At 39.7% G+C, this 17234-nt stretch overlaps 1 protein-coding gene across 32 annotated transcripts in view; it reads right to left on the reverse strand.

Moving 5' to 3' along the window:
* Window positions 1-6570: 6570 nt before the first annotated feature.
* TNIK (TRAF2 and NCK interacting kinase) overlaps window positions 6571-17234 on the reverse strand; it is a 383452-nt gene continuing 372788 nt past the window's right edge. For 25 of the 32 annotated variants that reach the window (XM_070242619.1, XM_070242611.1, XM_070242624.1 and 22 more), the window contains 5 exons: window positions 16323-16423; window positions 13730-13879; window positions 11801-11960; window positions 11415-11554; window positions 6571-9223 (listed from right to left, as the gene is read on the reverse strand). In XM_070242619.1, the coding sequence (XP_070098720.1) occupies window positions 9140-9223; window positions 11415-11554; window positions 11801-11960; window positions 13730-13879; window positions 16323-16423 (635 nt within the window). In that variant the 3' untranslated portion in view covers window positions 6571-9139. The remainder of the gene's footprint in view (window positions 9224-11414; window positions 11555-11800; window positions 11961-13729; window positions 13880-16322; window positions 16424-17234) is intronic. The other 7 variants (XM_070242625.1, XM_070242621.1, XM_070242623.1 and 4 more) reach the window with 1 other exon arrangement.

The raw sequence follows: 17234 nt of genomic DNA on the forward strand, positions 1-17234 counted from the left end.
CCAAATTTTGTGAGGACTGAAAAAAAGGCAGCTCACTTTTAATTCTGTCACACCAGAACATTTAATATAATGAACGGCTGTATATTATCAGCATCAGCTCTTGAGTACATCTTAATGCTATAAAATGAGAGCATGCCATCTCCAAATAAGACTGTCTGTAAATGAGCTTTATGGAAAACTTACTATATAGTTGGTTTTGACTAGTTTTCCTTGAACTCATGATAACTTTGGCCTGCCCTGGTTGATGGCCCTCCAATTATGAGTGGCTCCTAGTAAGGAGGAAGGATGAGGTGGGGGAAAAGCATCAGGTTGACCTGAGGTGGTACTGTTTCTTTCTGCTCCAGTGATGCCTTCTCACTCTAAATTCCCCAGTCTTTCAACTGCTATCTCTTTACTGAGTTTAATAATATAAGATACCCTGAGATCATGAAGCATCGGGTGTAGGGCTGAAAAATTTGATCAGACCATGATGCTGCTAATCCATGTCCTCATGACATCATTTAGTAAAAACTAACTTTGAACTTCGAAAACCAACATGACTATTTCTTGAAGGGAGGCGACTCTGTCAAATTGTTATTGTCATAGAACATGGACTTAGTTGCTTATGGAAATATAAAAAAATGTGAAAAGCTGCTGATACTCAATTTTAAAGAAAACCAACACTCTAAAATGTTTTTTCACATAAATTATTGCGAACTCATTTTAATATCATTTCTTGTGTCTTAACAACTGGAGCTTGCAATATCTAGACTAGCCATAATGACTGGGACAGATTGGGCATTTCTTAGAATCTGTTTCATGTTCTCCATCTGTAACTGGAACCAATGCCCTGTGTCTTTTGTAAAGACTTCAAGAATCTGCAGCTAAGCACCATGGAAGCCCCTAATGGTTTTGGTCCTGGAAAAGGTTGATTAAGACCTTAACCCTGGCTATTTAACATGAACTACGCATTATCTTTCATCTCAACAAAAATTGTGAAAAGATACAGAAAATGATAGAGGAACAAAAAAATTCTTTCACCGTTGTTACTTCATATTACAGCATTTCATTATCTTCTTCCTTTATTTTTTAAAATATTTCTTTTATTAGGTGAGCAGGAAAATACATAATTGAACAAATTAAAACTACAAAGTGTGCCCTTTACAAGACTGAGGGAAACAATAAATTCATCAGAAGGCATGTGTCAGTTTCCTACAATGAAATTTCATGCAACAACATTCAGTGGAGCTGAATATATACAGATGTTAGAGGCTGCCCAGGGAGGCCTCAGAACTATTGTCACTTGGAAGAATGATGAGACCCAAATGTCACTAGGCTTTCTTGAAGCTGCATTCGGCAGGAGGACATTTTACTGTTTATTTCTTGCTTTAGAAAAAAAATTCTTGCTGTCAGTTTTAAACATTTAGACCAGAAAACAAAATTCAGAATCCTCACCCCACCCATTAGCTCTGCACTTATTGCAATACCAGTAGCTTAAAATGGATCATTATCTGTATAAATGTAAGAAATGCTGCTTTTTTCAAGGTTCTATATGACAGCCTCTCCTCTAACCCTGCAGCTGGGCCTGTTAAGATGATTCACGGAGCAGGAAATTATAGCAAGGATCATAGTTAGGTGTTTTCCATCCACAATAGCCCTCGAGGAAAGAAAATCCATAGGCTTTTCTATTTTCTACATGAAAGCAAACCTATGCTTTTATGATATACACTTTGGACACAGCTTTTTGTTTTCATATTGAAGTGAAAATAACCATATACCTTTTTTCCATTGCAAAACTCTGTTATTATTTATTTTCATTCATTCATTCATCCAATAAATGCTTAGTGAGTGACTACTATTTGCCAGGCATTCTTCTAAGCATTGGAGATAGACCAGTGAACAAAGCAGAGGTTGATACGTGCTATGAAAGGCAATAAAGCAGAAATGAGTAGGGAATCGGAGGTTATTTTTTATAGGCCTCTAATAGTAAAGAAATATTTGTGCAGAGACTTAAAGGAAGGAAGGAGTAAGTCACACAGACATGTGGGAGAAGAGCTTTCTAGACAGAGGAAACACCCAGGGCAAAGACCCTGAGACAGGAGCAAGCTTTGAGGATACTTTTGGTGAAGGAAGGGGCAATGTGGCTGGAGCAAGGTGAACTAGGGAAATAGCAGATGAGGTCAGTGAAGTGGTAGTGGAGGTTGGGTATAGGGCAAAGGGTAGGTCAGATTAATTAGGGCCTTATAGGCCATTGTAAGGATGTTGACATTCTGAGTTAGAAGGAAAGGCATTAAGGACTTGAGCAGAAAAGTGGCATAACTTGGTATGTTTTAAAAGTGTCTTCTCAGACAAGAAGTGGCATGGGCTCATATCAGATTCTGGATATATTCTAAAGATAGGACAAACAGTATTCTTCTTTTAATGGTTAGGATGTGGTATGCGGAAGAGAAAAATTAAGGATAACCACAAGATTTTCTGGTTTGGAAGAGTGGAATTGCCCTTTACTGACACACGGAGTAGGATGGTGTAATGGGAGTAAAATGGTGGGTGGGGAGAAAATTAGTTTTGGACATGTCAAGTTTGAGATACCAGTTACACATCCAAATGAAGATGTCAAGTAGGAAGTTAGACATGTAAATCTGATGGTCAGGAAAGAGGTTAGCGATGGAGATAAAAATGTGTGTATTGTCAGTATATAGATGGTTTTTAAAGCTCCAAGACTGGAAGAGATCACTTAGAGAGGGGATGTCCAGTGCTGGGCACTCCAGGAACTCAGTGAAGGAGGCTGAGAAGTGGCCAGAGAGGTGAAAGAAGAACATGAGAGGCATGTCCCAGAGCAGAGAAAGTATTTCAGGAAGGAAGGCATTATTAACTGTCAAAGACTGCAGAGAAGTCAAGCAGCCTGAAGTCACAGACATGACCATTGCATTTGAAAGCATGGAGATCACTGGCGTCCCTAGCAAGAGCTGTTATGGTAAGGATGAAAGCCTGATTTGAGTTGGCTCAAGAGACCAAGGAAGGAGCGGAATTGGAGACAGTAAGGATACACAACTCCATCTGGGGAGATTTTCTGTGAAAGGGAGCAAATAAGTAAGATGGTAGTTAGGGAGGGCAGTGGGACCAAGGAGGGTGTTTTATAAGATGAGAGACAGTAGCATGAATGTAGTGAAATTTTCCAACAGAATGGAAAAGTTGGTGATGCAGGAGAGAGGGCGAGAGTGTTGCAGCAATGGCCTTTATTTGGTGAGGTTGGATGGGATCTTCCTAGAGCAAAGGGGAAGAAGTGCCTGCCATCACTTGGGGAGCTAGTGTAGTAATTGGTAATGATAAGTCACATGGGTCAAGATCAGGACACTGAGAAGCCAGGGTATTTGTAGGATTGTCTAAGCAGATATAGAAATCACCAAATATGAAGAGAGGGTGGTTTTGGAGATAGTGACAGTGAGCCAAGAGCTAAAATACTTAAGCAATGATGAGGAGTGACTGAAGGTAACAAGAGACTTTAAAGCTGATGGCAAGAATGTCAAAGCATTGGGTATTGAGGAGGAGGGAGGGATAATATTATGGAAGTGGCAATGAGGAACAAGCAGGCGTCCTACTACCATTAATGTTTTATTATTCACATTTTGACAGAGAGAACATAAAATAATATATTCCAGGGTGTGGCAGTGACTGTATGGGAAAACCGTGGCTTAGAACGCACCAGATCATTTCCAACTGCTGCTTGGAACAGCTGTAGACAACAATAACTGAAGGTTTTTTGTATGCAGGAAAAAAAAAACTACTTGAAAGTAACCAAAAGGTTCAGACTAGAAAATATGCCAAGAAGATTTTCTTCTTTTACATTCTGACACAGGTGAGACTCCTCCAGTTTCAGCACATTTTTGACAATTTAAAACACTTTAGGAAACTGGAGATTTAAACAACATAAACACTTGTAGGCATAGCAAAATGATAGTTTTCCCTTCCAATATTATAAACTTGGCATCTCTACACTTATGTTAACATTGTAAATAAGACAGCTAAAATGCACAAAAACAGTTTCACAACATCCAATTTTAAAATTCATCCAAGCTGTCATCCTTTTTTCCTGCTGCAGATTTATTTCTTGCTGTCACCTAACATTTGAAATTCTGATTCAGGATAACGTCTGAGGTTTTTAAATAAACCATAATATAGTATTATCATTCCTTAACACTAACCCCAGGGAAAGAGATGAGGAAGGGGACATTGGGGCATGGATATTTGCTATATACAAATAATGATCCACTGCTGGAAATGAAAACTCACCTTTCCACCAGCATTTGCTCAGCCTCAACAGTACAGTGCAACTCGGTGCTGATAAAAATAAACCATCAAAACCAAACCCTATCATGCAAGGAGTGGAGTTAGTTTGAAGATGTCTACACAAAGCCAAATCTGGAAACTTTGGAACATTTCTAACTATATTTTCTAGTCTTCCTCTAAATGTTTGGCATCATGGACACAGAGTCCAAGATTTTGATCTAGATTTAAAATATCTCAAAACTTATCCAGGGACTTTTGTTTTAAAAATGCTTTTATGAGGATTTTTATTTTGGAGTATTCTGTCTCTTTCTGGAATGGTAGGCCTAGAAGGACATGTAAAGTTCAAAGCAGAGAGTTATGGTCTCCTATTGTTTAATGCTGTGCAGATTTTTGACTATTCTAATTTCCTATGGAAAAATTCCCTGAACAATGATACAGTATGGAAATCAAACAACATTAGAATATGTTTAGTAGAAATGTACAAATGGTCAGTTTTGAACTTGCAAATTCTCAGGAGGTTTTCTTCTTTGCTGGGACTTCTGAAGAGATCAGTTTATACTCATTTTGAGACCCATGAATGAACAGCCCACTCGAGGCTTCCTGATACTGCTATACTGGTCAAGGTCAAAATATAGTGGCATTTATGAGAAATATTGGCAGGTAAATGAAATCGAATTTGGACTTTTGGATTTTATGTTGTAATTATGTAGTCTCAGGGGAGGTCTGTTTTGGGTTTGTTTGTTATACATCGTTAGATTTGGTTAGGTTTAAATTTTTGAGGAATGAAAAGTCACAAGGAACTAACAAGTCACAGAAACTGTTGAGATGGTCAGGACACAGTATCAGAGGGGATTTGGGAATATCGGGTGCAATTCATTCAGAATTGTCATCAGCGTGTTGTGGATATTCTCCTGTTTTCCTCCAGTAGATTACAAAAGTTTGCTCAGTAGTTGTATCTTCTGTCTTAAAAATAATGTAGCACATCTTTTAAAGCAATCGGCACAAACGCAAGTGACGCTTGTTCAAGCAGACTTTCAAAGACAGCACACACTGTTAACACAGAGAGCTCTTCCACATTTCAAGAATACAGTGACGGGAAGTGCAACACATAATAGTAGGGGAAATATGTATATTTTTTAACTTCATGGAATGTGAGGTCAGATTTCAGCGGCTTCCTTGTCTGGCAATGGACAAAACCAAAATAGCTCTGGCCTGAATTTCACATCTTTTTCTAACCTAATGCACGGAAGGGACCAGAGACACCAATTATCAATGAGTCACAAGAGCAGACAGAAAACTGTTAGTAGGTCTTGACAACCAGGAATCAGGATGTTTTGTAAAGATGTGTACTTGATGCAAAGTATGTAAGGAGTATATCTTAGAAAGCTAACACCTGTCAATGTGTTAGAAAAATGGCGTCCCTGTCCAAGTGGCCTTGTGGGATTTCATCAGTACCTTAATCCACACTGCTGCAATAGCACTAGGGCTTCTTGAAGCATTGTTTAAAAGTCTTCAAGAAAAATGAGATCTATTTAAATAGACATTAGACTTTGTGTGGAACTTAGTGCAAGATGTCTTTATTTATATTGTGTGCAACGACAATGGTCTGAATACAACTGGCATAGGGAGGACTCTCATCATTTGAAGGGATCTTATAGGTCATCTGTTCCTACCTCCCACTGGATGCAGGAATCCTTGCTCCAATGTTCTGGACTGGCACCTAGGAATGATGGTCACCTACCAGACCGTGGACTTAAACTATGGTGTGGGCAGACCCACCCAGTGGATTTTACTGCATGATTATCAATTCACAGCAGCAAGGACTGAAAAGATCTAGTGAAACTTACTTAGGGGGAGGGCTCAGTTTCTCTTTGTAGGAAAATAAAGATAAAATGAGCCAGTTCTAGAAACAATATCTCCTACAGGAAGAACTAAAACTAAAAACTGAAACTAATCAGTTTCAAAAACTAGTTTTAAAACTAAAGAAACTTTTATTAGGATGGATGAAAAGCACAAACCTCCACCTGCCAAAAAAAAGAAAAAAAAAAGAACTACGGAAACCAAAAAGTTGGGAATTGTTACGAGCTACAAGAACAGCATTCTGAAATATTTTGCATGACCTAGACCTCAGAATGTCAGGGCTAGGGCTTGTTCTGATGGAGGAAAATATATTTTTGAAGATAAAAGCTTCAAAGAATTCTTTAGATATCTTTTAAGGAGCACAGATTTGTGGGGGGCCCTTTTAAATTTGGTTTTGCTTTGTACTCAGTGTAAAATATCTGTACAAAAATATAAAGTCATGGCTTGATGTTTAACGTCTGTGTTTTATTGTTGTTGGCACCAGAAAAGCTCATGTTCTATGTTATGTCACTGTACATACTGTAAACAAGACTGCATTAATAGTTTTATGAGTTTTTGTTTCAATGAATCTAGATTTTAAAAAATACATTCACAAACTACCTTATGTTTAAACACAATGATTCCCTTTTATTTCTTAACTGTACCCAAAATCCCACAATAAAAAAATCATTTAAAGCTGTGTGTTTCAAACTTATCACTTAGAAATAAAAACAAAACAAAACATAAAAACAAAGATCAATTTGCAACATAATTTAAAGAAGCTTCTGGTTTAAAATACCACAGCAGCAATATAAAGAGCTGGTGGCAATCACATTTGGGGATGAGTCTCAATTCAATATATTTTGTCCATGTCAGTATTCAATTACAGTAGTTGATAAATTCAATCCCAAAAGTTATTGTGGAATTTGTCGCATGGAACTTGTGAAGATAGTATTGTTCAGCAGCAGAACTACAGCAGTAAAAATGAGAACGAGAGAATTTCATTGCTTTTGAGAGCTAAAGGGACCATGATGAGGACATCTTGGTGATCGCCTGAAGATAATCCTCAATTCCATTCCTGTGTGTTACCAGCTTAAAATAAATGCAAATGACAATCACTTTTACAGGAGGGGCATAATCATCTACTTCAGAAACTAGAATGCTTCCCCTTCCCTTCTCCCCCTTGCCCAAACCACCAGATTCAAATAGCTCCATTTTCCTAATGTGTGTTTCGTTCTCATTAATAGTACATCAGCTGCTTATGTATTTAAGCAAAATTAGTAGGATGGTAGGGTTTTTTTTGATCTTTCCTGTAATTGTTTTCTTCAGAAATAAGCCACATTAGTTTTTGTTGTTGTTGGATTCTTTTTTCAATTTTTCAAGAAGAACAATTTGGTCAACTACTGTTTTTTTTTTTCTTTTTTTTTTTAAATATTAAATACTCCTGAGATTGCCAGTTGAGCTCTCTATATGTCTCCTGGAGATAACACTGCTGTGATGAACAGTGAAACAAAAACAAACAAAACGAGGTAGGTTAAAACAGGAAGCGCAACACAGATACTGTTTTGCAACACCTCGATACCACAGGCGGCCATGCTTGTAGCTTTGGAAAAAAAATCCAGACAGTCACGTAGAAGTTCAAATCATCCGAGTAAGAGTTTATAAGGACACAAGTCAACCTGAAGTAAATACATACATATCTCTGCACAAATGTTGTTTACCGTATGTCGGGTAATTTAGAGGAAGGTAAAATGATTAGGGTCTTGGAATTTTGGCCAAAGCCTTGCTTTCGAGTTCTATAAAATCTGAACCAATGATGCCTGCTGTGTTTCAGGCAGGCATAGTAGTCTAGGTCCCTTCTCTCACCAACCCAGAGAGAACACAGGCAGCTCAGAAACATTTATTATTTTTTTTCAGTCACAGTTTTCATCTTGAGAAAGTGGCACCTTCAGGAGAAAGCTGGGAATGATCAGAGCCTGGATGTCCTTCACTCCCCAACTCCCAGAAAGAACTCAACAGTCTCACTCCTAATGAAGTCCGAACCGAGTGACCTCTCAGCTGGGAGGCTTTGAGCATTTAAAAAAAGAATGTGTACATATCTGTGTTTTAGCTTGTTTCCCAGAAGCTCTTTCTGTCTGACCCCATCTGTCATCCCATCTTTTGCCCTGATCTGTTGCATCATAGCTGAGGGAAAGTTGTGTTATGGAGTCCCTCAACTGCGAGAGCCAACTCAACTCAATGGGACTACTCTCCCATTCAACACACTCCGTTCTGTGCAGGGCCATATAAATAGGGCCTGTCAGACTCACAAAAATGGTAGTTGATTTTATTAGTCTAAGGCTAGTAGTTTAGCCATTTAAAATCTATTTTCCCAAAGAGGGGAAAACTAGTATTTTTCTTCTCTTTTAAAAATCCATTAGCCAGTTGCTATCAAAAAGCAACCTTTTGGGTTGGTGAAGGCAAAAGAGTTCTAAAATTACCCCACGATGCAGTTATGGCCTTCAGGGTAAGGAGATAAGGTACATTTATTGTGCTGTCTCTCACCGTTTGAAATTGGAAACTGTACAACATATTGTAAACTTAAAGCGAGCAGGCAGACAGAATTAAAAACAGACTCATTTTCTCCATATGCATTCTCTCCCCATTCTTACAAAGTAAGGGGGTAAAGAAAAAAGGTAAAAAACTAAAACAAAACAAAACTCAAAATCCACCATAACACAGCTTAATCATAAGAGCACACAATATTTGTTTCTATCCCTAACTCCGAAGGGCACATGGTCCATCTTTGTCCACAGACAACGCAGCATTCTTGGGATCTCCTGGAAATTCCTGCCACCTTTTTCTCTCCTTCTCAACCAGGCTGCAATATTGAAAGATGGACTGTATTGGGACGGGTGGAGGGAGAGGAAAAGGGGAAAGTGGTATGTTCAACCAAGCCTTCTGATTCTGCCTCTAGACTGGCATAAGTCCACATGAGTTATGTTCTTTTAAATTAGAAATAACGCCATGAAGATAAGTGCCAAGTGCTCTTCTGTTACCAGTTCATCATGGAATTTCTGTTGAGGGTCATGAAAAACACTTGGCTACTTCCTCCAGATCGCACGGATGCAAAAAATACCTGTTTGAAATTAAAAAGAAGTTAGTTCAACTGCATGGTTTCTTTCCCTCTTTTCTTCAATTGTCCATCCTTTTTCTCTCACATGTCCTATCCTTGCCATGTGTCAGCTCTTAAGACTCAATGGCTGGTGTTTATAAAGTGCCTTTTAATACAGTGCATCCTCTGTAAACACTCCTGCCTTTATTACTATGATTGTTACTATTACTTATGTGGTATCAGCCTTCAGGGACATGGAAGGGGCTATATGTTGATTTGCAACATCCCTTTGGGTGCTCACATTTTAGAAGGGAGTTTTGTGCTAGGATAATGTGCTGGATTTCTGGCCTAACACACAGGTCCTTTGTTAATTTCTGAAAAGCCACAGAGGCTCCCCTCTCTCCCTCATAATGACAAGAGGGCAGCGTTTGGGATTGAAGAGAATCCTTTCAAATTCCAAGAGCCAAGGGGGAATTTTGGGCCTACTGACTACTATACAACTTCAGTTCTCATTTTAAAATTAAAAAAAAAAATGGTTGTGGTCAGATTAATGCCTATTCACTTTGGCATTTCAAGAGTTAATGCTTGGATTCTATACTGATGCAGGCATATCCTAGGCCAAAGGAGATAATGGCATTAATAAGCAGAACCACGATCCATTAGGTCTGGGTCTGTTAAACCATTTTATTAAACTGAGAGAAGTGAGCAAGATTTGGGTTATTGCTTGCTTGAGAAGAATGTCAATGAACCACTGCCCTAGGAAAGTAATATCCTGGGCTGTGGCCTAGCCCTTAAGTCAGCCAACACCAAACTTTGGTTCAAGGCATTTACTTTTGTCACTAGTATAAAGTCTCTGCTACTTCACTTCCAAAACTTCTTCAGAAGAATGCTGTCTCTCCCAACAACTTCTTAGGAAGTTCTGTGGAAATTTATGTCATTCAGCTAATGCTACATATGTAAGTAAAGCTACTATTAGGATCAGTGAATCAAATGGGGAAGCACAGAGGACCCATGGAAACACAATGAGGGAAAGAAAGGGCCGCTCTTCTCTCCAAGTTGTGTGCCCCCTGGGCTTTAAACCTTGGGGCCCAAGATACTGGTGTGGTCCCAGTCTGCTCCTGAGGGTGTGGGCATAGCTTGGAACAGGCTTGCTGAGGTGGGTCTTCAATGAACTGGAGTGGGGGTCAATGCCAAGATCACTCCTAGTCTTATGATCCCCAGAGACTAGGTGAGGGCTGGAGTTTTACTAGGACTTAGGTCTGTTTCCTGGCATACTCTGGGTAAGGCCCTGGAATCATCCTTGCCACCCCAGCTGTTGTCCACCCAGAGCACACTAGGTTGGCCAGGGTTGAATCTAATCTAGACTTATATCTCCAGGATTGGACTAAGACCAGACTGGCTTCTGGGGAGCCAGGTGGACCAAGAGATGTACTTCTGTTCAACTCATCACATTCTTTTGTATAGGTGTTTATGTCTGCTGTTTGGGGTCAGCATTTCTAAGTTGGACATAGTCACAAAGGATGAATTCACAAATGCAGTACAGCTTAGCTACTGAAAACTCTGGGCTAGTCTACAAGGAGGGCAAGGGAGCAGCAGCACTGCTGGCGAACACCCTTCTGAGGCGACTGATCATGCCAGACGGACGCCGCCAATTTCACTGGAAAACAGTCCCCCTTTGACACTGCAGAAGAAACATGGCTGGAATGGCATAGGGCATGGCACTAGTTGAGTTTGCGACTGTGCATTCCTTAAGGAATGGGTGACGTTTTTTAAAAGTTTATATTTCTACATGTCAAATGTTTTACATTTAAAGGTGCATTATAATGTGATGGGTTAGGTCCTGAAAGTGACTTTGTGAAAAGTCTCAAAGTGGAGTATAAAGTTGACCCACTGTGAGATGATTAATGATGGGCCAACTTTTCTAAGTGCTTAGGAGAATTTGGGGTGTCTGCTGAGTCATCATAAGGCCTGCAGGCCGCCAAAGTTACTAAGAGTTTACAATAAATTTTTAGATGTTTCTATGTCTTTTTTGATATGTGAATAATATATTTTGAGGGTTCACATGAATCAAACCAAATAATGCCATTTCAAGATACTATTGATTATTTTAACATAGATGTGATTTGAATCAGTAGAAAGGAAAAATGAAGGTTTCACAGGTACCTGGTGGTCTCTTAAAATGCAAACACTAATGCAAATGTTGAAACGGATTTACCTTATCATTTCTTTCACATAGAAACTTTAACCTTTGAGCTCGCTTATGCATAAATACTCCATCCAAATGTCCTGTTTCCACTGACCGGATCTCAATAGCTTTCTCGCCCCAGCCCATTATCTGATTGGAATGAATGTAGGCTGTCAAAAGGAATTTCCAAAACTGCATTAAAAACATTAGATGGGCAATAACTCATAGCATCTGTTCACATCTTAACCACAAAAATGACAAACGACTTGAGATAAACAGACAAAGCAAGTCTTACAAGTGTTATTCACAGACTTTTTTTTTTTTTTTGTGGAATCAAATGGTTGTTTCACATTTCTTGACTTTCGTTTCATTTGGGGGGTGTAACTGCTGAAGGAGATAAGGAATGGTTAACCTACCCACAGACGTGGGCATTTCTCCCCATTGGAGCACCACATCCTTAGTTATCCGGCCGTAGGTGTTTACATACACCCCCTCATCCTCATAGCAAACAAGCATTTCCATTCCATCTGTTTTAGGCAAGATGACAATGGCATGAGGAGTGATATTGCCCTGAATCTAGAAGACAAAGAAAGACCAGACATTATTCTTTTAAAAATAAGAAGGCATCTTTACTATTAGTCTCTAGGAATTGCAAAAAGAGGTGGTTTTTTTTCCTTCCTATTTTCACTTTAGAGACTGACTTTTTCTTTTGCTTAATTTAACCACCAACCTGTCAAATACAAACTTAAGCACTAGGTCGAGAATCCAGTTTACCTATTCCTAAAAACAACAACTATAACTATGGAGCATCTCCTATGTGCCTAGCACTGGGCCCTTTTCATACATAATTTCCAGTCCTTAGAACAGGTCCCCACAGTGGATATCTTTGTGGATGAGGCAACTGTGTCTCAGAAGGGTTGTGTAACTTGACCAAAGCTGCACTAGTGTTTTTTGGTAGAATTGGGATTTGAGCACATGTCTTGTGAGCGCTGAAAATCGCATGTTTTCCATCTACTTCAAAAAAAGACAAGGAGAATGCAAACCAGCTGAATCTGATAGAGAGAGCCTAAGTGGGGCCAAAATGGACTCTTATCAAATAGGCTATGAGCATATAACACAGATTGTTTAGCTGGGTGCCAAAATAACAGAATAATCTAAATTAATGCCTTGTTTAGAAAAAAAATTAAAATTACCACTCATTAAAAAAATACTATGGGAATAAGTGTAAATTGGCTTGTTCTAGGAACAGAGATGTGGTGCAGCTGTGCTCCCCTGGTTGTGAATGTCGCGGCAGTCCACTAGGTGCTTGCTGGATAGGATGAGAGGATCAAGGATGATCACAGTGATGCCCCAGTCACCTCATGGAGAAAACGAGCTGGGAGTCCTGTGTGCACATACACACCCGGGTGAAAAGCTGCAATGCAGCAATGAATGATGTGTGTGAGAGAGAGAGGACGTGCGTCATGAACTAAAACAACTGTTTTCAGTTGTTGTGCTTCTTCGGAGGGAAGTCTTTAAACTCTCAAAATACCAATCAGCAACAGATTATGCCTCAGACTTTCTTGATAAATAGTTTCCATTGAATGTTAGCCTTGGGATTACATACAGGAAACATAATTTACACTGCACCAATCCTACTAAGTGAAACCACATGCAGTATTTCCCTTTAAAAGGCATGTTTTAGGCAATGTGTCAGTATAGTAATATTAATACTACAATACGCAGGGCCCTGTGCCAAGTACTTAATGCTGATGATAACCCTAAGGGATAGATCCTTTAATCCCCATCTTACAGATGTGAAAGCTGAGGGTTGGAGAGGCTACCTCATGTGTCCATTATAGCAAAGCAAATATACGCTACAGCCAGGGTATGCGCTCCACTGTTTTTGATTCTACCACACGGCACTCCCTCAAGTTGAAGAGAGGATCAAAAATAGTAGAAAAAGGACCATTGGCTTTCTCCCACATCAGATGAACCAATCTCCCTTCAAAAACTGAAAATAGGAACTCATCTATTTCACTCGTGCTTAAAAAACAGCATTTATGCCCTTGAAGGAAAAACATCATATGTATTTTAATCTAAAGTCCAGTGAGACAACATATCCAATAAATGGCAAATAACTGCTATTATGTGTTACCCAGTTTTAAGCAGTCATAAAAATTAGTTAAGTTTACATGTTTTATTTCTAAAAAGCATTGTCTATTTAGTGAAAGCCAAAAGTCCATCTACTTTACTGATTAGTAAAAGTTAGCATGACTTCCATTAGAAATGTACAAAAGCAAAATCTCTTTGTATGTTCAGATTGTTGTACAAAGAGCCTTGACAGTCTGCTTCCAGGAACTTACATGAGATGGTATGTAGATATCATAAGAGTTTCCTGAATCAACATCAATTACATGGAAACCAGTGTGTGAACCAAAAATAACCTTTAATCTTTGACCTTCTTCTACTGTGAGATCAACAAGCAGTGGCTTGTGCTGGAGATCTGCAAAAGACTTTAAAAATCACCCCATGAGTGTCCGCATCATTCAGAGAGGTTATCTTAATTTTTCCCTTTAGCTATTGCCTGATGGAAGTTAATGTCTGGCTTTCTTAAACTGAAAAGCTAGGAAATTTCTCTTTCAAGGTTAGGTCTATTCATGTTCTGGTTCTAGAAGGAAGGGTCTAGTATCCATTTGTGCCCCTTTCTCCACCCCTTGTCCTCCAGGACAGAGAAGTTGGTTTACAGTTGTCAATTTTGACAGTGTCATCATATATTAAAAACTTGCTACCTGGTGCTGCTGTTCTTTCCTGTTTATTTCTGGCCTTTTCCCTCAGAAGAGGGTCTAGTCACCTCTCTGGCCCCTCTCCTTCCCATGTGACATGCATGTCTGTCACCTTTTCAGAGACAGCCTGGGTGGGCAGTCGGGCCAGCTGCCTGTTCAGAATTAATGGGCATGCTCTGATTCTGATTTTCCTTCAGTGAGTGAGCAGGCATAAGACAGGCACTTTCTCTAAACTTAATGTTGAGATCTGAGACTTGGGTTTGGGCAATAGAGACGGAGGGTAGGGGTGGAACATCTCAAGACTCATGACTTACATGAGCTAGCTGGGTTTAACTAGAGAGGAAGAAAAGAGAGCTCCAGCCGAGTTTATCAAGGTTTTCTGTGTTTGAATCTGGGGCCTAGCTGTCAAGTGTTCCTCTGTGTTTCTCTGCCATTATTTAATCCACACTCTACCTTTATTGGGCCTTGAAGTTTAGGAGAGAATTTGTGAAACCACAAATGCCTCGGCTATAATGCCACTGCCACCAAACAGATCCCTCCCTCCTCATCTTTTGCTAACATCAGTCTCAGAGTATGGGAGGCTCTAGCCTCCTATCCTTGTCCTATGGGAGGGCTTGAACACCTGCCAACTTGTCTTTCCTGTTCAAGTCCTTGCCTTTGCTCTTCCTCCTTTCCAGGCTGGTCGTGGTCTGCTGAACAAAGCATTTTGCACTCTCTCATGCACTTTGGCTAGTAAACTGATGGCGGTAACTTCAGAACTGGAATGGGGATGGAATCTTGATTGAAAAGCTTTTGTGGAGAGAGATTTTGGCAGAACAGCAGCACCACTTTAGCTTTTAGGAGTCATCCCTTAAGTGTTATTACTAACCTAATGCATTCCAAAAGTTTCTCTCCATAAAAGTGGGGGTTATGGAGGGGAGCCCATTTCCATTGATGAATCTATCTTCCTGAACACATCACAAATGAGCCTCTTGAGCTAAGGGAACAAGATAGAAGTGGGGTGACTCAGCCCTGAAGAGAGCCTCATAATGTTCCCAAGGCAGCTTCTGCCCTCACATGGCATGTGTGGCAAGAAAGAATATATACAAGGTCAAGGGAGATAAGAGTCACCAAGGTGGGGAGACAAAGCGAGGGCCAAGGAGATATAAACAAAGAGAGAGACACAGGCAGAAGGAGAGAGTGAACAGAGGACAAATTCACATTGGTTATGATAGACTATGCAGCTCTGAAAACATTGGAGTGCCTGCAAGTACTGGTCCTTCTGGCATTCTGGGGTCAGCTGTCATGAGCGGGGATCAACGGGACCAGCATATCCCCATCCTACTTCTGTTGAATCTCATAAGTGATCAATCCAACTATGGTGGGTACAGACTCAGACAAGGTCAAATATGAAAAAGTGATCAAAACTGAAGAATGCAGAGAAACTAGGCCATTTCCGTATGTGACTCCATTCAGTATTCATTTCAGAGACGTGAATAGCATTGGAGATATATGAGCATCAAGTGAGTTTTGGGGACTTTACCCCATAAAGCTTAGGAGGATTACAAGATTTAGAGACTCAGTTCCACCTTCAGATTCAGTACTGCTGCTGGTCTGCCTTTTTCAGACAAAAAAAAGTGCCCTAGTTAGGTAGCTGAATAATGAATCTCATTGCCTAATATCACAATTAATGCTTTGCTTGCAAACCATTCCATACTAAATGCCACTTGGAGATGATGATTCATAGACCTGAAACAAAGGAGAGTGTACCCAAATTTTAATTTGACTCATTTAATAGCATTTACCACTACTTAGTCTTTACTTTTAGAATAATAAATCTAAGAGTTCCTAAACCATTTTTCTTGGTTTGTTTTGTGAGGAAGATTGTTGCTGAGCTAACATCTGTACCAGTCTTCCTCTATTTTACGTGGGATGCCGCCACAGTGCGGCTTGACGAGCGGTGCTAGGTCCATGCTGGGGATCTAAATCCATGAATCCCGGGCTACTGAAGTGGAGTGCATGAACTTAACCACTATACCACCGAGTTGGCCCTGAGTTCCTACACTTTTAAAAGAGGTTTATTATATAGAGGAAAGTTGGCACTAGTCTATGTGCAAGACAGACCACTTTGTTAACCGGTGGGAACCTAAAATAAAAAAACAAGCCCTTTTTAGGTAACCACATGCCTGCTTACCTTAAATGCCATGAACTTATGATATGGTTTAGGAGCCCAAGCATATATCTCCACAGCATTCTTTAAGGCAATCACCAAGAATTTGATCCTTTCATATTTAACTGTAATAGAAAAATTATGAATTAAAAAGGTAAATCATTTATTCAAGTTTTTGTATTAATAAATGTGTATGCCACAATATGTAAATATATATATAAAGCCATAATTGAAGGTGATGCTCTTGGTGTGGGCTTTTCTCACAGATACAGATTTAACTTCCTTTAGTGTACTTGGTCTGCAGAATACTTCAGGCCTTTTGCTACATATTGAAGGCTGTTTTCTTCATCTAAAGATGTAACTGGCTTAGGACTGTCTTTAACCACTAGGTCTAGATGAGAATTATGCATTGCAGTAAAAATCTGTGTACTATCCTTCATGTTTCCTTGCCTGGCTTTTATCTTTGCTCACATGTAAGTAGCTGAGGGCTGGTACGGCAAGATAGTAGAAAAATGAGCAAATGGGTAGAGACATAAAGGCTGTCATTTGCTTATTATTCAAATTTAAATTCCAACTATTCGGAATTTATAGGGGATTAGTGTCTTTATAAGAGACCCCAGAGAGATCTCTTTCCTTTTCTGCTATGTGAGGTTGCAGCAAAAAGACAGCTGTCTATGAACCAGGCAGTGGGCCCTCACCAGACACTGAATCTGCCAGCACCTTGACCTTGTACTTAGCCTCCAGAACTGTGAGAAATAAGCTCCTGTCGTTTATAAGCCACCCAATCTGTGATATTCTGTTATAGCGGCCCGAACAGACTAAGACAGTACACCTGGCAGTCATTTTCTTTATAAAATATCTGAACAAACAGAATATTCTGTGTCCTAAAGAAACTGGACAGGCCAGGATAACCGACCAAACTCTTACTCTCTGAGC

This window comes from Equus caballus, chromosome 19 (assembly GCF_041296265.1).
Source record: "Equus caballus isolate H_3958 breed thoroughbred chromosome 19, TB-T2T, whole genome shotgun sequence".
NCBI classification, from domain to species: domain Eukaryota; kingdom Metazoa; phylum Chordata; class Mammalia; order Perissodactyla; family Equidae; genus Equus; species Equus caballus.